Genomic DNA, 23763 nt, shown 5'->3' with positions numbered 1-23763 from the left:
AGTTAATTTTTATTTCCTACTAGTATAGATAACGTAAGAGTCGCTTTACGACTTATAAAAACTTAAAAATATAATAACTATGGCACAGGTGGTATGAGAACCATAGCTTAAAACATACAAGCCAAGTTTGCCGGAGAGCCCTCCAGCCGATTTGAAAATGTTATATGTATTTTAAATTAATTTATTCAATGTAAACACACCGTAAGTGCTCGTAAAAAGTGTAAATAAGAAGAAGGTTTGATTATTGTAAAATAATATAAAAACTCAAACGTATATGTGTACTTTCAAAAAAATGTTTTCGAAATAAAAGAAAAATATTATAATAATAATTGGAACGTGCTATGAAAAATCGCATTTGTTTTAAGTCCATCTGTCTAGTTGGTCGTGGAAATATTCCGTTCGGTAAAAAGTGTTTATTTAAGGAAATAATATTAATAAAAGATACCTAAGTAAGATGAGAGAAATTGTTCATATACAAGCTGGACAGTGCGGAAATCAAATCGGTGCAAAGGTAAGATATCGATGGAAATCCTTAGATTTGAAGAGACCATTAGAGACTTCACCTTTTTTCCACTATCGAATGGCAAGGCGTCGCTCCGGTTCAAGAATTGAGACAGCACAATAGTTTACTTAGATGGATAGACAAACTTTCTTAGAAACTTCGTGTCCACAACGGATCTTAAATGTCTTTCGTGTTTCCTTTTTCCTATAGACATCTGCTAAGAAAGTATTCCTGTTTAAGTTGCATTATTTTTAATATCAGGTGCGATAAAATCTGTTACTTTCCATACAAAATATTTCATGCTGACATTAAATTATTTTTCAAAGCATTTTGTGTGGCAAATCGTTTATTGGACAGATGAAAGAGATCACGTAATTTTTGAAGAATAAGATAATGGGACATCGTAACTGATCTTATCCTATAAATAATTTACGGAATCAATAGCATTCAATAAACGAAGTCAATAAATATTCATGTTTGATAAAAATGTTACTGCTACAATTTCAACTATTGACCTTGGTGGAACAATAATATTATATTACTAGTTCTAGGTATACAGGTGTAGTGTATAGGTGGTTACTAGTATTTTACAACAGGAAACTACCTTAACAGAGAAAACTAAACCAGCAGGTGTTCTTGTGTAGCAATGCAGTAACATAAATCTTTCATTTCCAGTTCTGGGAGGTCATATCGGACGAGCATGGCATCGATCCAACTGGCACATACCACGGTGACTCCGACCTTCAGTTAGAGCGTATAAACGTGTATTACAACGAAGCTACTGGAGGTAAATATGTACCGAGAGCCATTCTGGTGGATCTTGAACCCGGTACTATGGACTCGGTCCGATCAGGACCATTTGGCCAAATTTTCCGCCCAGACAACTTTGTCTTCGGCCAATCAGGTGCTGGTAATAATTGGGCCAAAGGACATTATACTGAAGGAGCAGAACTTGTTGACTCTGTTCTTGATGTTGTGAGAAAAGAAGCGGAAGGGTGTGATTGTCTTCAAGGCTTTCAGCTAACGCATTCACTTGGTGGAGGTACTGGAGCAGGCTTAGGGACACTTTTGATTTCCAAGATTAGAGAAGAGTATCCTGATCGAATCATGAACACATTTAGCGTTGTCCCTTCGCCTAAAGTATCTGATACAGTGGTCGAGCCATATAATGCTACACTCTCTGTGCACCAACTTGTAGAAAACACTGACGAATCTTACTGCATTGACAATGAAGCTTTATACGATATTTGCTTCCGAACACTGAAACTGACCACACCGACGTACGGAGATCTGAACCATCTGGTGTCGGCGACAATGTCTGGCGTTACCACCTGTCTGAGATTCCCTGGACAATTGAATGCTGATTTGCGAAAACTTGCAGTGAATATGGTGCCATTCCCTCGTCTTCACTTTTTCATTCCTGGCTTTGCTCCATTAACTTCTCGTGGCAGTCAGCAGTACCGAGCTTTGACAGTACCAGAATTAACACAGCAGATGTTCGACGCCAAGAACATGATGGCGGCTTGCGATCCTCGTCACGGTCGCTACTTGACCGTAGCTGCAGTTTTCCGAGGTCGTATGTCAATGAAAGAAGTGGACGAGCAAATGATGAATATACAGAATAAAAACTCTTCCTATTTCGTCGAATGGATTCCCAATAATGTGAAAACTGCTGTGTGCGATATTCCACCTCGCGGTTTGAAGATGTCTGCTACATTCATTGGAAATTCTACCGCTATTCAAGAGTTGTTCAAGCGAATTTCGGAGCAATTTACGGCTATGTTCAGACGCAAGGCGTTCTTGCATTGGTATACCGGCGAAGGGATGGATGAAATGGAATTTACTGAAGCCGAAAGCAACATGAACGATTTAGTATCGGAGTATCAGCAATATCAGGAGGCCACGGCAGAGGAAGAAGGTGAATTTGACGAAGAGGAAGAGGGTGGTGACGAAGGAGACTAGACTTGCTTTTTGTTAAGAATTTCGTTATTATATTGTGTATTTTAATTTTGTTTTATTACAGTATATATTTTATTTTTATCATAGTTTTAATCCAATAGAAAACCTAATAATAAATATTTGATGTCCTGACAATTTTAAGTCTAATTTCACAATCTTATTTTCAAAAATAAATAGGGTTACCTCCTATAGGTATTGTTAGGAAAAATTGGCTTCTAACCATACTGTCCCTAAGGACATTTTGGTTTTACAAGATTTCTCGTGGAAACGTAAAACTTGTTGGTAAAACGTAGGCACTGCGATATCAGCACTTCAATACTTGGAGCCAAATGGCGGTGTTTTGGATGTAGTCCACCAAACAGTATATAATTCCGCCCAAAGCGTAGTACATAACGTACCAATGGTCCTATCTCGAGTTGCTTCCTCGACGAGGAATGATAATTCCTTCTAGTTCCACCAGTGGCACGAGAATGAATTCTCATTCCTCGAAGTACTACTGAATGCTGATGCTCTGCTTTATTTCCATTAGATTGTTTTTCTTCTAGCATCATAGCACCTGATTATTCCAGCTGTTGCTCGACTTCGGCCGGTCATTAACCCACATAAACTTTCATCTCATATTTTGTCTTTAAATAATTTGTAAGAATTCCATTTACTTCTTCGATTTGCTCCGATTTGGAACCAGCCCGGGGTCGGGCAAAAATATATTTGGTAGGTATTGTATTTTTTTTTTCTGTAATTTGTTACCCGTACTACGTGTAACTTCTAAACCTTTGGCATGTTGTAGTGTCAGTGAATAAATAGCAGGGATATAAAAATCACACCATGGGTTTAATAAAACCTTTTTACTATCCAGGTGTGAGACCCTTTAATTAATGAATTAATGAAATGATAATAAATCCATTTCCATCCATCTATTCGATTAACCCAGCATAAATATTCATTGAACGCGATAATTTCTGTAACTTTAAATACACGAGCTCTGCACAAAATACCAAAAACTAAATTGGTAACTCCACTAAAAGCAAATTAATGTAGCGTGGAGTTGAAACAGGCTGTATAAGTATAATTGAAGCCGACGCCGTTGAAAATATCTTCGCATTCAAAATAGCCGAGATTCGTATCGATCCGGCAATGAATGCACGGTTCGGCTTTTGAATATTCTACTACGTTTGATTTATAAACCTACGTTACGAAACGACTGTCTTACTACAACTGAAATATTAACCGAGCAATGCGAGGTCACTTATCTTTCTGTCTGTCTGTCACAAATATTTTGTAAATGTATTGACCAAAATCTAAAAAGATATTTCATAACTCTAGTCAAGTTTCTACCATAGTAACATATTAAACCAATGTTCCTATCCACAAGTCTACGAAAATTGCTTACTACTTTCACACACTCACTCACAAATATTTTGTAAATGTATGGCCCAAATCCTAAAAAGATATTTCATATGAACCTCGTGAACCATCTTACAATCAATTTTTAAGCTACTAGCTGTTAGCCATATTCATCACATCAACCCATTACCGGTCCACTACAGAGCACGGGCCTTCTCTTACAATAAGAAGGGATTAAGGCCGTATTCCACCAAACTGGCTCAATGCGGATTGGTGGAGTCCACACACCTTGGAGAACATTATGTAGAACTCTCAGGTATGCAGGTTCCCTCACGACGTTTTCCTTCACCATTGAAGCAAGTGATATTTTAATTACTTAAAACGCACGCAATCTAGAAACGATTCGAGCTCGGCCATCCGAAAGTGAAGTCGAGCTCCTACCCAATGCCCTATCACCGTTTCCTGTAAATATACGAATGGAACACAGAAATGCTGCTTGACGGCAGAAATAAGCACGGCAGTAGTACTTCTCGTATGGGCTCTGCCACAAAAAGCTCTACTGCTACTAAATATCCGCAGGTATTTGTCGTGTAGCAATTTTTTTTCTTTGCACACAGTCGCAATCTTGCTGGCAGCACCCTTCAGGACATACCGTCTTCAGAAATCTCAAAGCTCCTTATTATTATTAAATTATTAAAACTCTTTATTTGTATACCACAACATTAACATATTTAAAATATAACAAAAACAGAAACATATCGAAAGAAGTAGTAATACAAAATGCGGCCTTATCGCTTAATAGCGATCTCTGCCAGGCAACCTTAGAATTAGGAAAAAAAAAGAATAAGGAGAATAGACTGCTGGTGGTACTAATAATAAAATACATACATGCGAATAACTACATGCTAATACATAAACTAGTGTACACAAAAAGATAAAAAGTAAATAATATAATTAATAAATAAATATAAAAACAACACTTACATATTTAAATACTATAACATACAATAAATGAGTAAGTATATACATACTATTAATAGTCGTTAACAATATAATGGGCCTTAACTGCTCTTTTAAATATCGCCAGTGATCCTTAATTAAATAAAAGGCTTTAATAGGCTGATAATGATCCAGAAGATGAAAGCCTCAGCTAGTTTCTCTATTATTTTTATTATTATATTCAAATTTCTTGTTATTTCAAGCTTGTTGCTGGTTTTTGCAACAGTTACGGGCGTTAGCCCTAATGCAGCGAGTGGTGCATATTTAGGTTGAAACCTCATTTTCCTCCACCTGCAAGAACTTCCTAACTGCATGTGTTTAAAATGGCAGCTTTGTAATTATTTACTTATAGAACGTGTAAATGAAGACCGAAATAATACTTCAGAGGCTTTAGAGGTACATTATTGACTGACTCTGAGACTTATCCTATTTTACCGTCATAAGTAAACACTTATGTTAACTTAGAATGTTCGAATTACTTTGTATGGAAAATAGATATGCTTCGTTTGATTTAATATTTTTACAGGGTGATTCCTTATGAAATGATCTTATGCACCCTATTTTAACATTTATACTTAAGCCTTATCCTAACTTATATTTTTAAAGTATGTCTGTTTGTTTTTTTGTCCTTCCTACACGCCTTAACTGAGCATTCTATCAACTTTATTTTTGTCATAGAGTTTAGTAGAAAAGACGAAGAATGTCATAGGTTACTTATTATACCGTAAACATAAACGGTTACTACGGAATTTGTAATAACCGTAATAAACGTTTACGAATAACGCGGGCCCCGTTTTTGTTTCTGGTATAATATGAAGCCTGGGGTCACTCGCCGTCATTTGAACCTCGTTAACCATTTTACGTCCATCAATCCGCACTGGGCCAGCGTGGTGGACTACGGCCTTAAACCCTTCTCATTGTGGGAGGTGACCCATGTAGTGGGTCGGTAATGGGTCGATGTGATGATGATAATCTTACAATCAATTTATAAACTACTAGCTGCTAGCTTTAACTTTTAGAATTAGCTCAAATATGTTAAGTAAGATGGTTCTGTGTTGTATGATCGATATTTGATAAGGATCCTTTACTGGGTCATAGGCCTCAGCTGGTTTATAATATACAGAATGTACTTTAAACTGATCAGACTGACAGCGGTATTTCAAATTCCATATTTCCTCCAACGAGCAAACAGAAAACGGTTATTTGGAGTAAATATATAGCCAGTGCACACTAGCGACTATATAATTTCAACCAATATCGAAATCTGTTTGCAAATCCGGTATCGTCGACATTCGGGTGCTCCATATACCCTTTGGTAGAGAATAGAGTTATGATAATTAGATAGATTATTGCTTGCTCAGTCCATCACTATAAAAAAAAATTAAACAAAAGATAGGCTCTACCCGTAGTGACATGTAGGCTCAACTATTATAACAGCGATCGATTTCACGCAGAACGCAGCAATCGATTGCAAAGATTATCTGCTACAAAACCTTTTTTTTTTACATCAAAAAAATTACGTAACCGTCCTTTTGGAAGTCGATCGCACATTCAGTAGTATCAGTACAAAAGGGCCGCGGGCGACGCGTTCATGAATAATGAAATAGCGCGCTTGTTTACAGATCAATTTGATTTATTAGGATAATGTTTTTGAACCGTTTATATTAATTATTTTAATTTCGGACGAACGTGCGTGGGGTTCACATTTATAATTTCACGAATATGTATACCTAATACCTCATTTTGTATGGAAACGTTTTGTATTGTTTCCGCTATTTTTGTGTTACATTATTTATTGTTATTGATTTCTAGTGATTTATTTGTAAATGCTATTTGATCAAATTCTTGAATTACGAGTGGTTGTTATTTGAGTAAATCCATTATCTTTTATTAAAACGTTTATTTTTTTGTTACATTATTTATTAATATTGATTTCTAGTGATCTATTTGTAACCGTTATATAATCAATTTGTATTCTTGAATTAGATTTCGACACTACGGGCTAACCTTTGCCACTGAACATTATGCCGTTTATTAAACTTTAGCCCGCCAACCTGAATTGGAGCAGCTTGGCAGCGTGAAGCGCACAAGGCTTGTGTAAATAAACTTACTTACTTTAATGCTTAAGATTTTAAAACCCATTGACGTTGCATTTATTAAATTAACACGTTTATCAAACCTGATGATTTTTTGAACGCCGATCTATGAAAAAATAATGTTTTGTATAGAATTGCTAGCTCTTTATCTGCTTTCCACTGCATGCGGTTCTTGGGTTTTAAATAGTTACCGTGACGAGCAAGTTATTTGGTAGTATGACACATAGAGTGATGATAGCCTAGTAGTTAATACTTTGGCCTCCCTTTCGGTTGGCAAGTTTTTTTTTAACTACAAGTTAGCCCTTGACTGAAATCTCATCTGCAGTCTTAGATGCGGGCTAGACTGTTAGTGAATATGGCTGTTATATTAAAGCCAAAATCCTAATGGGTTTCTACGCGACTACGTAGGGTGGTAACTAGACGCGGCCGATGCTTCCCTCCAGAAGTTCTATCCCTGGCACACGTGTGTAACTTTTTGGATTTTAGTGCGTTTTAAATTAAAGCAAATAAATATTACATGCTTCAATGGTGAAGCAAAACATCGTGAGGCACTAGATAACTGAGAGGTCTTTACAATGTTCTCAAAGGTAAAGGTTCTGGAAGAGATAGCTTTAGGGATAAGATCGCCTATGCACGCAACATTTTCTAGTGTTAGTTTCTTCTGTGTATGTATTTACAATATAAAGCTGTGATAGCCCAGTGGGTAGGACTTCGACTTCACGTTCGGGGGTGGCGAGTTCGAATCCCAGCACGCACCTCTAGCTTTTCTAAATTATTTGCGTTTTAAGCAAAATATAACTTGCTTCAACGGTTTAGGAAACCATCGTGAAGAAACCTGAATAACTGAGAGTTTTCCACAATGTTCTTAAAGGTGTGTGAAGTCCACCAATCCGCACCGGGCCAGCGTGGTGGCCTAAGGCCTTAACCCCTTCTTACTGTGGGAGGAGACCCGTGCTGTGTAGTAGGCTGATAATGGATTGATATGATGATGTACTTACTATGTATAATATTATAATGTATATGTGTGTATAACAAAGTTAAACAAAGACAAGCAAACAAAAGGTTGTAAAGTGTAATGATCCGCACTTGGCAAGCGTAGTAGATAGTCTAGGGTTATTCAAGGGGCGGATAAACAAATTCCTTAAGAGCCGGCAACTGCTCGGCACTTGCTCGTTTGCCTATTAATATAAAAAAAAAAAAAGATAACCGTCTCTTGTCCTTCTGAGAGAAGACTCGTGCCCTGTAGTGAGCCTAATCGGTTAATGAAGATTACACATAGCGATTAAAAATATTAAACTGACTCTCCTTTTTTTCAGGACCGGGTATAAAAGGAACGATGGCCATCCTGAATTGCCTGCTCGCGAGGCAGCTTTGCTTCGAAGACGCTTCCTGTTCCGCCATCTTGGAAATCATACCGCGCGTCTGTGGATCCGAACTTGGTAAGCTTTTCTATAGGAGACTTTCTACATTAACAATTTTTGTCTTTTTAGATGAATTAATAAATGAGTACACTTTAATTGTGTACCAAAGAAAAAGTAGTTATAGAGTTGTTGGACGGCCGATCTACACAGTGGGCAGCGACCCACCCTGCTATCTGAGTCCTAGGCCGTGGGTTCGATTCCCGCAACTGTAAAATGTTTGTGTGATGAACATTAGTGTGTTTTAGTATCCGGGTGTTTATCTATATATTATAAGGATTGACTGTATATAATACTTTATGATTTATATAAAAATATTCATCAGTCATCTTAGTTCCTATAGCACAAGCTACGCTTACTTTGGGGCTAGACTGCGATGTGTGTATATTTGTGTCGTAGTATTTATAACTACTTAGCTGTTGATAGAGTTATTCGTCCACGTTAATTACGGTGCTTTACGAAACCCGTAGGAACCGTTTGTATTCGTGGAAAAGAGAGTAGCCTATGTTACTCTCCGACTTTTCAACTAACTCTATGCCAAAAATCACGTTGATAGGTTGCTTAGAGCGTTAATGAACGACAAACAAAGACACGTTCATAATTATAATATTATAGGAAATAAGGATTAAGGATTAGGGATTAATTTATTTAGAGTAATAAACACAATAGAGCCAGATGATAGAGAGAAAGCGAGCAGCGAGCAGGGCAGCGAAAGGAGCAGGCGCACGAAACGTTTTTTATCCACGTTTCTGATACGTGCCGCTAAGATCTGGAACGCCCTCCCGGCAACTGTGTTTCCTGCCACGTATAATTTGAGTACCTTAAAGGCTAGAGTGAATAGACTTTTTCTAGGCAAGCGTGCTCCAACCTAGACCTCATCATTGCTAACGGGCATGATTGTCGTCAAACGCTGGCCTATCGTTAATAAAAAAAAAGGTTGTTTTGTATATATTGAGGTGACGCTTGCTACGCCAGACTGGTGATCTGTCCCATATAGGGACCATTCCACTCTATTTCCCATAAAGCGAGTAGGTTGGACACCCTGATGTGTACTGATCTGATACATCTTCAGTACCTGAGAAACTGTCATAAAATTCTTGTTTCATCATTTAAACAAACGTTATATTTTAGGATTTACTTTAATTTTCAATTCACACGATCACATGTTTTTCTATTGACAATTACTCGTGAATTGATCCAAGATAAGACATCATAGATGTCTACTAACTTTATGAACGCAAAAGTTTGGATGGATGGATTTTACTCAATCGCGCCAGCACATAGGCTTTACATCCCCGAAAAAAATTACTGAAAATGAAATCTAATCTAGGTAAGATTAGATTTCATTTTCAAAGAGCAAGAGTTTGACATGTTTTTTTGCACAGTGGCAGTTCAGGAAGCAGATAATAACGTAGCCCTCTGGGCTGGACTTTGACTGCATTTCCGGGGGTCGTGTTCGAATCCCAGCACGAACCTCTCACTTTTCTAAGTGTATTTCAAGCTATTAAAAATAGGCATATATATCCAAATTTCCACGCGAACAAAGTCGCCGGCAATAACTAGTTAAATCTTAATTCCTACCAACACATACATATAAACAATTTATTAAAACACATTTAATAAATCGTGGTTGCTATAAGTACGATTGGTGAATTTTCTTTACGACAAGGCTGCTTGCAGGCCGCTCAGCTCTCATCTCTCATAAGATAGAAATTTTTTATGATTGTAAACTGTAAAATAATGGGGGAAAAGAGCAAACTGCTGAGTTTATTGCGGGCTCTTCTCAGTAGAGCCTGCCTTTCGAACCGGTGGTAAAGTCCCTACAAACAGACTGACTTGACGTTTTAAAAGTGCTTATGAACTAAGCCTACTTGAAATAGGGGATTTTTGAATTTTGAATAGTTTGAGTATCCCATATCGAAACTTAGTTTGTTTTGTTTTTAAATTATCTTTATTAATTAAATAATTGTATTACAATTCATATCCTAGTGACTAGCCTAGGTTAAACAAATAAATAATATATTACTTACAGTTTAGCAGGTTACAACGCCTTTTTAAAACTTTACTGCATATAAACTAAACATTTTTAAACTCGAAACTTAGTGAAAACATCGCAGTTGGAACCTGGTTCCAAAATTTGGACGAACGTGGATTTTTTTTCAGTCAAGTTTAAGCTCTCGCTAGACCAGAAGTTTCTTGATATCACTCATGTTTTAATTCATCACATATCCCAACACAGTTTCTCACATAATAGATCAAGTGGTAATCTCTTAATCTCGTCCCGACATGTACATGGCTTGTACCTACATGCAACTTGGCCAATTGCCTAACCGAACAGAATAATTGACTTGTGTATGCTTATGTCTGCACAGATATAGGATGACACTTTCTGATATCAGCTTCTACTCGTGATATGCTAATCTGAGCCAGGTTAATTTATTTATTTATATCCTTACAGCTAGCCAAATCGTATACTAAGTCAGTTAAAAATGTACATTGCAAAAAACTGGTTGTCTGTAAAGTCGGCTTACTGACGATAGTTGAACGTGACAACGTCGTAAGCAAATAGTGATGGAATGGTTGCATTTTTCAAAAGAAAATTTTAATTGTATTTGTTTGATAGATATTATCGTTGCTATAAACAATTGACACCACATTCACTTTTCACTGCACTTTATCCGTACCAAAAACATGTAAATGTATTATTGTATAGGAGCTGTCCACGCGGACGCATCGCTCACTCAAGTAGGAGAGAGACAGATGTCGAACACGGAGGCCGACTGTGCCTCTTTGTCGCTCGTTCCACGCGTTCACTTGCACTTCAAGCCTTGGAACGTTGGAACGCCTCAGAGCGAGGTAACGCCGCATGCGTCATGTTTTTTCGTGCGTGCAGCCGGCATCATCGAATTATAAGACGTTGTCACGTCAAAAATATTATTTATCGTATTACTTAATTTAACTGAATATAATTTATGAACTTAGCTAAACTTATATCAAATATGTCATTTTGTTAATGCAACCAGATTATTAAGCTGAGGTATTATTATAAGTTTAAGGTACTGTTTCCGACACACTATTTAAAACAATGAAGCATAATCAGTTAACTTTAAGAATATTGAAACATAAATATTAAAACATGGAATACGCACTTTATGTATTTTATGTTTTCCTTGACATTTAATTTATATCATCATTAATATTATCAACCCACTATCAACACGGGTCTCCTTTCGTAATAATAAAAAAAAAAAGAAAAAGCAGACTGACCAAGTGCGGCAGTGTTTCTTCACACGCCCTTCAGATCATTATGGAGAAAGCTTAGCACGTTAAAACACGTGATATTTAGCTTAACTCCGAAAAGTCAGAGGTACGTGTCGGGATCGAACTTGGTCACACTGCAAAGCAGGCCGAAACTAACCACTAGGCTATCAGCATTTTTATTATTGAATAAATATAATTTTCTCACAAAACGAAAGTTATTTCTATGTGCAACGTATGAAGTTATAACTTTTTCAGAGAAGTTTATACAATAGCTTGTTATTTTTAATAATGTAGCTCGTACACTTGATATTATACTCGAAAGCTTGTATTGACATGCTCACGAAATAATTACTTAACTTCACTTCAATGTGTTACTCTTAATATAAGATTTTCTCGCAACCATCGTGTTGTTTTGGAGTATTAAAAATGAGAGATCGGAGTGAAATAAATAAATATACTACGACAATACACGCATCTATCCCCAAAGTAAGCGTAGATTGTGTTAGAGGTACTAAGATGACTGATGAATATTTTTATGCATAATAAACATAAATAGTTATAACTTACAGATAAACATCCAGACTGAATAACATTCATGTTCATCACACAAACATTTTTTAGTTGTGGGACTCGTAAACCATAGTCTTGGACTCAGACAGCAGGGTCGTTGACCTATATGCCAATAGGCTGTCAAAAAAAAACTATTACCGATAGCAAACATTGCAATGATGCTTCTAATTTTGGTGGCTTTTATCAACGTAGTTTCCAACGGCCTGAGTCTTCTTACTGCTCTGCGAGAAGACCCGTGCCCTGTAATGCGCCGATAATGGCTTCATAACGATGCTCATCATCCGCAGCCTATTAACGTCCCATTGCTTGGGGAGACGGTTTGAGAGCATAGACCCACCACGCTGCTCTAATGCGGGTTGATGGGCTTTAACGAAATTTATCACAATAAGTGATAATAACCGGGACCGACGTCTTTACGTACTCTCCGAGGCAAGGGGGCTGACATCGCCAACTTCTCAACGCTGTGCTGGCACCGAAAAATATTTAATAGGAAATACACAATACCTTATTTAATTTGGCCCGACCCGGGATTCGAACTCAGGACCTCGCGATCAGTCCAGATAGTGATGATAATGAGGAATATTTTGCATAGGTAATTTTCTTTTCATTCTTCTCATAAGAAGGCTCATTCTGTAGGCAATGGATAGAGCTTTCTCAGATCATCTCTACGTGATAAAACCAGTATGAAGAGATCTGTAGGAGAACCACAGTTATCGTCATAGCTGAACAAGTTGTAAAGCTAAATTGGCAATAGGTGATGGACGTATTACGGATGACCGATAAACCCGTCGCGTTTCCAAGGTGCTAGAGTAGCAACCCGTACTGAAATGAGCACTTTTGGTAGTACCCTCAGTAGTTTGACATGGTCACTAACTATGGGCCTTATAAGAAGACTCTCAAAATATAGCTATGCTCGGAGTATCTCTACGTAATTTAATTAGTAATGAGGAGATCCGTAGAAGAACCAGAGTTACTGTTGTAGCTGAACAAGTTGCGAAGCTAAAGTGGCAACGGCACGGAGTGTGAGAGTGATCCCCCACTAGGTCGACATACAACATCAAGCGAGGCAAGACCATGGTGTGTGAAAGTGCTTAAAGATATATGTCCAAAATATATAACCGGACCGGTTCACTGCTGGATATATATATATATATTGTCTGTGTTGAAATGATAATATTATTTTTATTTTATTTCTTGAACTTAAATATTAATTACTTAAATATTAACTACTGAGTTCCTTGCCGGCTCTTTTCGGTAGGATCTGCTTTACAAACCGGTGGTAGAGTCACTACAAACAGACATACTTGACGATTCAAAAGTGCTTATAAAGTAGGCCTACTTGAAATAAATGAATTTGAATTTTATTAAAAATAAAAATTAGTCAGTATCGTATTAAATGGATAACAATCCGTAACCCATTTTTAGCACGGCGTAAAACCATAATAAACACTTTGCTAACATATGCAAAATATTTAGTTCCACTACTCAATATCATAATTCATTATTTCTAATGGTTTTCCAAATAGAAGACTTAAATGTATAGCACATTGCACTCGTATTTAAACAATATTGATGCGGTAAAGTATTACAGATAAAACTTGTAAATATTCACGGCTCCCTACTAATATTGTTAATGTCAATGTAAGTTTGTTTGTTATGCTTTCACGCAAAAACTACTTAACCGATCCTCATGAAACTTTGTACACATAATTTTGGAAGTAATATAGGATACTTTTTATCCTGACATTAAACTCGGTTCCTTTGGGAGAGGGGATGAAAGTCTTTGAAGATTTTACACCTTAACTCCGACAAATTATAACCGATTATATAATTATTTTTGTACTATAGAGGTTATAATATGTATTTAATTTTGCCCAAACTGTGGTTGGAGATAGAGGACAGAACTCCTCAGCGGACAGCAGCAAACGCCTCATTTAAGGCTTAGCGTTACTGAATACTTTAATTTCTTTTAGAACTACAACTAAATTTAATGCCACATAAAAAAACAAAATCAAACGCAGACGAAGTCGCGGGCAACAGCTAGTAGAATATAATAGTAAATGTTTTATTGTTGAAATGAATACTTATCCTTTAAATAAAAAAGGTTATTATCTGCTCAATCTTTGAAAATGTTGAAAAGTGTGAAAATATCAAACAAAATAAAAATTCACAAAGAAATTCTACCTAAGTCGTTGTTGCGTACAGAATAGCAAGTAACTATCCACCAACGAACATGATAAATAGAATTCAACGCCTTCCAAGAAAAAGAGCGTAGAATATAGAAACTAAAGAATAGTGTACGAATATGTTATCACAAGTGTAGCACTAGTAACAAAAGGCTTTACAACAATAGGTGGCCGATATCACAGGTGCCATGGCAATTTTGAACGCTATCACAAAGCAATACAGCTTAGAATAAAGTAATACACAACTACAACAATACGGTAGAAGGAGGTCAGGGGAGCAATAAGTTTATTCAATGAAACTCGAAATCAAATATCGATTTTACTCTTTATTTTTGGAACGTTACAAAACTCTTGAGAGGTTTTCTTACTTGGCGTAGCTAAAGGCTACGGGCGCAATGTTCAGTAGGAACTGTTACAAAAAGATTATTTTTTTTATTCCACTACAAGTTAGCCCTTGACTCAAATCTTACCTGCTGGTTAGGAATGATGCAGTCTAAGATGGTAACGGGCTAATCTTTAAGGGAAATAAATAATAAATAAATATACTACGACAATACACACATCGCCATCTAGCCCCAAAGTTAGCGTAGCTTGTGTTATGGGTACTGAGATAGCTAATGAATATTTTTTTATGAATATATTACACATAAATACTTAGAATATATAGATAAACACCAAGACACGGGAAAACATTTATGTTCATCACACAAACATTTTCCAGTTGTGGAACCCACGACCTTGGACTCTGAAAGCAGGGTCGCTGCCCACTGCGCCACTCGGCCTTCGAAATGCCAGTTATATTGAACTCATACCCCTAATCGACGTCATACCGGAACGCTGAATAGAGTAGCGGCACGTCTTCGTCGGTAGGGTGGTAACTAGGCACGGCCGAAACATAGCCATACCATATCAGAGAAAATTCAAAAAATATTTATTCCACCTTTGTAGTATTTCATATATTAATTAAAATTTTCAAAGATAAAGCAGATAATAAGATGTTTTTAATTTAATGCATACTTGAACAAGAAATATTTAGAATTATATTCTATCCATGAATATTTATTTACAAGTTTTATCGGCAATATTTTACTGTGTCAATATTGTTTAAATATGTGTGCAATGTGCAACACATTTTAATCTTCTCTCTGGAAAAATATCAGATAATTTCTGTCTTGTATTTTGAGTATTAGAAATAAATATTTTCCATATGTTATGATAGTGTTATGTATATTTATCCAAACCCCTGCCAGGGATCGAACCTAGGACCTCCCATAATCCATGCCATAAAATAGAGCAATTCTACTTTTCCCGATCTTAACGCTTCCTCGCCCTTTACGACCCTGATGATCAGATAACTGACAATGCCACCTCTTAACATGTAGAATGAAACAACCAACAACCTCAAGAAAGCGTCTTTGCCAGCGAAGTCATGTTAGACCTAACCTAAGCCTCGGTGGAAGAATTCTTATTTTACGAGCCTTTTTGGTTCAAATTTGTAACGCAGCCATAATAGTTATAGGCAACATTTCTACTAATTGTCTAGTGTTTTACTCATGACAGATATTGTCATTGTTTTCAAATGTGACTCTGACTACAAATTAAAACGCTTGCTATTTTCGAGTACCCTCAAAAATTTTAGTTTTTCAAAAATGTATCGTTTGATTTGTGGACAAGTTACCATACTAAAGGATTTTACTAGAGGGTCACTGCAATAAAAGAATCTAAGAGTAAAGATGTGATAGCAGCGTCATAGTAGGTGTATTTGGAACTCTTATCGATTGTATTTTGTCCGGTGGGAGGCTTCGGCCATGGCTAGTTACCACCCTACCGACAAAGACGTGCCGCAAAGCGATTTAGCGTTTCGGTACGATGTTGAGGAGATAGTACCGATTGGGAGTATGGGTTTAATATAACTGCCATACTCCCTAACAGGTAAAAAAATCAAGAGAGAAAATCCTATTATAATATTAAGGATTTATTAAACGATAAAAAAAGCTTGGGTGTGAATTGCTCTAGCTTAATAGCTTAATATAAATTTACTGTTAGATGGTGAAAACGAAAAAAAAAATACCCGGCTAAGTTTGTTGTGGGCTCTTCTTAGACCAGGGTGCGTTTAGATCCCTCGTAGCTTTAGGTTTAATTTGGCGAACGATGTTATCACCATCCCCTTACAATTATGTAAATATATATGTATGAACGCTTCATAAGTGATAGGCCTACGCCCTACGTGAATAAAGAAATTTTTAATTTGAATTTGAATTGTGACGAATCAAAAGTGACTTCTATAGAATGAATAAAGAATTGATTTGATCATAGCACCAAACTGATTTACAACTTTATCAAAGCAAAATCGGTGTAGATAGGTAAGTAATAAACGACAATACCCATTATAACATTCCTACTTCGTAAAAAAGGTTGTACTACGCATTCTTTGCGGGATAAATCTGGCTTGAGGGCTCTTTAGCGGGACCACAGCGTCAAGTGCCCTCAGACTCGCCCCAAAACCCTCCGAGTAGTAAAGATTGCGAGATAAAATGAGGGCGCCAGAACAGAAAACTTGATTTGGTTTGGATAATACTGTGTGCGGAACAAATAATAATAGGCAATCTTAGCTCGGGCATTTGGATTTCATCAGCCTATTAAGCCCCTCTTATAGGCACAACTGACGACCTCACTGACGCAACGGTGAGCGCTGTGAATTTAAGTTGGAAGTCCTGGGTCTTTGGGAATTTATAATTTGAGCTAACCTGTTCGGGAGTACGGTATCCCCAACCGAGGTAACCGAGTACCGGAATACTAAATCGCTTAGCGGCACGCCACGGCCAAAGCCTCCCTCCAGACCAGACCAGAATCGGAATCACAAATTCCAAATTGTCCTTGTCAGAGATCAAACCCGGATCTCCCATTTATTAGATTACAGCGATCACCGCTGCACCAGAATGGACGCAAATTTCCTTACTATCACCACTTCAGTTCTTATTTTATTAACTAAGTTAAATTAATTTATACCTATTATCCATGACGGCCGATTGGCGCAGTGGACAACGACCCTACTTTCTGAGTCCAAGGCCGTGGGTTCAATTCCCACGACTGGAAAATGTGGGATGAATATGAATGATTTTCAGTGTCCGGGTGTTTATATGTATATTATAAGTATTTATGCGTTTTATTCATAAAATTATTCATCAGTCATCTTAGTACCCATAACACAAGCTACGCTAACTTTGGGGCTGGATGGCGATGTATGTATTGTTGTAGTATATTTATTAATTTATTTCATCCCTTAAACCCCGTCGATGTATGATGATCAGTTATAAATCGTCTAATTACAGTGCCCCGCCTTGACAATGACAAGTCGTTTGAAACGTGGCTAATTGAGACGGATGCTGAGGACAAAATCGTTGTTCCCACAAGCGAAGATCCGTTACAGATGAAAAATGAGATTGAGCGTCCTTTACTAATTGTTTATGGGGAAAGCGGGCGCGTAACTTTCACTATTTTCCAAAAATTTAAATCTCTTGTTTTCTCTTGAAGCTCTATATAGTACTTAAGAATGCAACATTTTTGACTACGATTCGCGAGTCGGGCCAAAAGTAGCTAAGTAAGTATTTGGTAGCCTGACTTCTGCGAAGACGTCATTCCTCAGAAGGAAGCCGCGGTGCGGATGCGTGAAGATGCTCCAGATGGTCTGGCGTAACCGAGTTGCAAGAAGAAAGCGGCAATTTGCCGCTCGCCAGCTTCTCTACCATCTACTGCGATCACCAATCATTGCTCAGCGTGGTGATTATGGACATACCCTTCCGTTGAGAAGCCTATAGTCCAGCAGTGGTGGACTGTGATAGGCTAGCTTGGTTTGTCAATTATAACTTCAAAAAAATTGTGAGCCGTCACGGGACGCCTGGCAGATGTGAAACATCGAAATTATTCTGTACAAGTAATAGGCACAAAAGTACAGATTATGACAGGAACTAATATGACATGATAAAATAAAAAAAACGTGTGAGCCGTCACGGGATGCCTGGCAGATGTGAAACATTGAAATTGTTTTCTGTAAGTTATTGCAGATATTGCATAACGAAAAGATAAAGCAATACAAATTTGTTCCACAAATTAAAAAAAAAAATACAACCAAATGGATAACTACTCCTTACTGTAAGTCGGTTAATAATGCCTGTTTTATCACAAAATTCAAATTTAAAAATGAATTTTAATTTTGTGATAAAACAGGCATTACATACGACATACAAAAATTCAATCCTATATACGGCCTGTATCGCCACGCTAAAACTCAGTTTACGAATTTTCTCCAAAAAATGATGACTGTTTATTTAATATACATTTATTTTCTTGTATATCAAAATGTTTTAATTCAAAAACTTCTTTTAAATGGTGACAACTCAAGTATTTTCATCAGCGTGAAGCTTTGGATTCGGTGGATGGTCGCGCCAGGAGAATTATAGGCGACAATTCGTTAACGCAGGCGAAACTTCATAGTCTCCAGCACCGACGCAATGTTGCCTGTTTATCGGTTTTTTACCGTATATACTTCGGTGAGTGTGCTCAGGAACTTCACAATCTTGTTCCCCCTTCCCCGTTCTACCACAGAACAGCGAGACACCGAGAGCGGTGGCATCCTTATGTGGTTGATATCCCATCAACACGCAATGGGCCTATTCAAGGGTTATTTTTATATTATTTTTGTTTCACATAAAAAATAATATAAAAATAACCCTTGAGACGCCTTTGTAATATAATTACTCAAAGTCCTTTACAATACCATATTGTCAAAAGAGTGACAGCGACAAAATCGTTGCCATTCGCCCCTAAAACGACAAAGAAGAAAAAGTAGATGCCATTTTTCAAATACCCTTTCAAGACTCAGTATCACATATCAAACACCACATTAATGCCCGAGTGAAGAGGCCTGTCACCCGCGCACAATAGTAAAGAGTCTGACAAGGGACCGCCATTTTGTCATGGGTAATGCTCTCAAAAATTTGAACATTAATACAAGGAGTTTGCTGAAGAATCACCACTTTTATTATTTTTGCTTCACCACTTATATTTTTAAAAACGCTTTCGCATCAGTATCCCGTGCATTATTCCAAAATCGATCACCTGTCATCATGGCAGAGATAGCCTAGTGGTTTAGGGGTGTCCGAGATGATCCCCGGCACGCACCTCTAACTTTTCGGAGTTATGTGCGTTTCATACAATTAAATAAATATACTACGACAGTATACACATCGCCATCTAGCACCAAAGTAAGCATAGCTTGTTTTATGGAACTAAGATGACCGATGAATATTTTTATGAATAACGTACATGTAAGCAAATCTGCCTTTGTATGTACATTTGGTTAAACATAATTATGTATAATCTGTGGTCGGTATAAGTTGGGGTAGGAATTCAAAATGGCAGGAACCCTGTATCACTACTTCACCACTTATATTTTTAAAAACGCTTTCGCATCAGTATCCAGTGCATTATTCCAAAATCGATGACCTGTTATCATAACAGAGATAGCCTAGTGGTTTAGGGGTGCCCGAGTTAATCCCAGGCACGCACCTCTAACTTTTCGGAGCTATGTGCGTTTCATACAATTAAATAAATATACTACGACAGTATACACATCGCCATCTAGCCCCAAACTAAGCATAGCTTGTGTTATGGAACTAAGATGACTGATGAATATTTTTATGAATAATATACGTGTTAGCAAATCTGCCTTTGTATGTACATTTGGTTAAAGATAAAAAGGTATCTTTTTTCAGACTGGTCAAAATTATGTATAATCTGTGGTCGGTATAAGATGGGGTAGGAATTCAAAATGGCAGGAACCCAGATCGAAAAAGAAAGGTCATATAAAATGGCGGGAATAATAGACGTACGGAGGAGTACGGACAGAAGTGTCAATGGAAGATTGAAGAAGTTATCTCTTTGCAGTTAATTAAAAGTGTGCTATAAGTTTAGATAGATTGATGTTTGAGTTTATTTTGTGCTATGTTGTAATTAGAGATACTAAAACGATTAAACGTTGTAAGATTTGAATATGGGGTTTATTTTATACATAAACACTTATAATAATCAGATAAACACCCGGACAATGAAAAACCATTCATGTCTATCACACAAACATTTTCCAATCGAACCCACGGCCTTGGACGTAGAAATCAGGGTCTCTGCCCACTGCGCCAATCGGCTGTCACTTGATTAAACATTGAAGAAATACATCGTAAGGAAACTGCATGCCTGAGAGTTCTACGTAAAGTTCTCTACGGCGTCTGAAGTGTTCCAATCCATAGTTGTGGACTATGGCCTCAAACAATCTCATTCTGAGCGGAGATCCATGCCTTAGTGACCCGGTAATACGAGTAGGTCCATAATGTTGATATGTACCAAACTTCATGAATACCAGTTTAGTTATTGCGTTTTAGATCTATACCAGAGGACAGGACTATACATTTTGCTGGGATATAAAGCAGCCTTTTTCTGCGCTCTTACTCCCGCATAGTTTTCAATAGGGTGTAAGTACTTATGTACACGCGTTAGAAGTTATACTTCTTTGGCGTAATTTTTATCTTTGAAACGCCACTAACAATAGAAAAAAGGTATTAAATACGTTGAAAGTTTTTTCATAACACATAATCTAGTTATCTCACTATCGGAAAACCAAGTTTCACTCAACATTAAAATTTTGAGATTTTTGTACAATTGCATCATTACAATAAACGAAAAGTCCTTTCGGTCGATGCAGGTAAAAATAACTTCCATAATATTGCATTAGCATTTGGCTTTTACTTCGTTACCGCAGTGAAAAGTAATTAGCTTAATAAAGCGTACACGCGAGTAAAATAGTTTATCGCTCCTCTGGGAAGGGAAATGTAAGCCATTGCACAAATACACATCGAAATAGCATGTATTTTGGATATTTTCACGTCTGTTTGCAGTTGGCCAGCTCATTTTAAGGGTTACGTTCCAAAATGATCAAAGGCAACTCACAATCCAACACAGAACCTTATTGTATCACAAGGAAAGTTTTCTTTTCTACCCGACTACAGCAGGGCTAGAACAGGCAGGAGACAACAAATTATATCCCCCGATTATATCTCCTGACAGGGGATATAATTAACGTGTCCACCTACTAAAGCACGGGAACATGGAATAGGAGAAGTTTACCCCCGTTTATTATTACACATATATTATTTGGACATTATTTCCACTAATGCGCCAATGCTCTGAAAGTTGCTAAAGCCGTGGGAGAACATCTTCCCAGTTTCCCTGGGGATATAAGTGTCCCCTGCCCATGCTAGCCGTGAAGGAGGGTACAAAACTTTCAAGTTCTGTGAAGCCAATATAAGCCAATTTTAATCATTTGGGTGTTGTTGGCTTCCTCTCACCAACTCGTGGCTATGTAATAAATTCAATATGACAGTCCAAAATATAGAAGTAGGGACACCAATGTTCAGCTCAATCATTGCACCTCTTCCAGGAGATGGGTATAAGACACGTTTAGGCTCCCTTGGGAGAAAGGAATTGAAAGCAAAAACCTTCCAAGATTTTCCTGGTACGGGATTGGACATTTCAAATAACCAATCTCCAGTCTCTCCCAAAACAGCCAGGCCGGGAATTAGATTCCTGACCTTTGTGATCCATAGTCAATCATACTAACCTCTAGCCACAGATTTTTATTTTTAATCATAGCCTCGTTATCTTATAGTTCTTTCTTCGTAGTCGTGCACTCTTGATAGAGTGGAAGGGACTGCCGTGATGAAATACATGGCTTTAGGCTTCATTATATGGCATGGATGGCATGGAGCCCCCGCGAGGCTTCTCAACTTTTCATTCGACTACAGTTGCCTGGGTCAACGTATCTGTCCATCGTGTAGGTGACCGCCCTTGTCCTTTTTCCTTTAACCTGACCTTGCACCACCAATCGTTTAATCGACCTCACGTTCCTTAAGATGTGGCCAAATAACTTCAATATTCGTAACTGCACCGTCGACAAGTCTTTCCTTTTCATAGTTTATTTTAAAATGGGATTGTTTTTGCTGAATGCAGTCCAAAGGATCTTTATAGGCGTCTCCAGAACCACATCTCTAAGGCATCGTTTTTAAATGGTCTTATGACCAGCAGTGGCGTGCATAGAGGGATCCAGTACGAGTTATAAAATCGAAAGGGTAGGATTTTTATAACTCTTACAATGCCTATCCTTAAGTCTTTTATAACTCGTAGTGCAGATTTTTTAACTCGTTTAATTCGGTCACCAGTATGAGTTATAAAATAGCAGTGGCGTGCGTACCCTGTTTGCACGCCACTGATGACCAGGTCTCCGCATGAATAAAAATATTGGATCGACAAGGCACCTCATGAGTCGAACCTTAGAGGTTTTGGTACTGCTCGTATCATTCCATATCCTATTCAGTGTCCCCATCGCAGATCATCTTATTGCACAAGTTACTTTTAACATCGATTCACTGACTCGCTCGTCAGAAGTAATATATTTTCAATTAACTTCTTCCTTATACCTACTGAGTACCGAAGTTCTTCCAACTTTTTCACATTTATATTTTAGGTGAGAATTTTCCTTTTCTCTTTTCAAATATTTATTAGCTTTCTTACTTAGTCTCAGAATCAATGAAAAAGATAGACTGGATATGGGCTGCAAAAACGGTGTGTAGAATAATTTGGCGATGACTAAAGTTCGAACAAAATATCGAGGAAATGAGCCTAAACTGCAAAACGTTCGCCGCTGTATTAAATAAGTCACATCAATAACGATATATTGTTTTGTCGATACATCGATAAGTTTTCACATTCTTGTTCCTCTGACAAGATTCTACCTCAAAACGAGACGCCGTGAATTGTGGCATCCTTTTAGCGATATCTAATCAATAAGTGCGAAGCTTTTTTCATCCATGTTTCCGATGAACGAGTGGAACCCTTTTCGTCATCGGTGTTCCTGTCACCTTAAACTAGTACTTTGAAAGCCAAAGTGAATAGGAATTTACTAGACAAGCCAAACTTTTCATCTGGCATGATTATCTTCAAGCGTAAGCGTAAAAATGGTATCCGATTTGAAGTACCAAATATAATTTTTTATTGTTTATTGTTTAATATTTATTAATTGCTTTTATGTACATACATAAGAGTTTACATGACGCCCCGCCGGTACATTGCAATAAACTTATCGAAATTATTACAATTTCGTTACTGAACCTAAATTATTAGCATCAAATTGAATAATTATTATTCATCAACTTTAAATATAAAAATCATTTCAATTTACAATTAAATTAATAGGTTAATTAATCAATAAGAAGCATTAACTTTAAAAAAGATTAAAAAAAAAAATATATTTACAAAATAAAGATTTTAAACTAAAGTTTTATTGGTTAATCAACATTTTCATAAAAATTTCAACGGGT

At 37.2% G+C, this 23763-nt stretch overlaps 2 protein-coding genes across 2 annotated transcripts in view; both read left to right on the top strand.

The window, feature by feature from the left end:
- The first annotated feature begins 360 nt into the window (after positions 1–360).
- LOC120634543 (tubulin beta chain) lies at positions 361–2503 on the top strand. Its single transcript, XM_039905233.1, has 2 exons — positions 361–511; positions 1178–2503. Exons 1-2 carry the CDS (start codon positions 455–457, stop codon positions 2462–2464), a joined length of 1344 nt encoding a protein of 447 aa, XP_039761167.1. The 5' UTR covers positions 361–454; the 3' UTR covers positions 2465–2503.
- A 5715-nt stretch (positions 2504–8218) lies between these two features.
- LOC120634501 overlaps positions 8219–23763 on the top strand; it is a 70164-nt gene continuing 54619 nt past the window's right edge. Inside the window, 1 exon segment of the mRNA XM_039905159.1 lies at positions 8219–8339. Coding sequence (XP_039761093.1) covers positions 8237–8339 — 103 coding nt within the window. The 5' untranslated portion in view covers positions 8219–8236.

This window comes from Pararge aegeria, chromosome 24, assembly GCF_905163445.1.
Source record: "Pararge aegeria chromosome 24, ilParAegt1.1, whole genome shotgun sequence".
In the NCBI taxonomy this organism is placed as follows: Eukaryota; Metazoa; Arthropoda; class Insecta; order Lepidoptera; family Nymphalidae; genus Pararge; species Pararge aegeria.
Note: the sequence above shows the minus strand (reverse complement) of the source record. Positions and strands in the feature narration are given on the sequence as shown.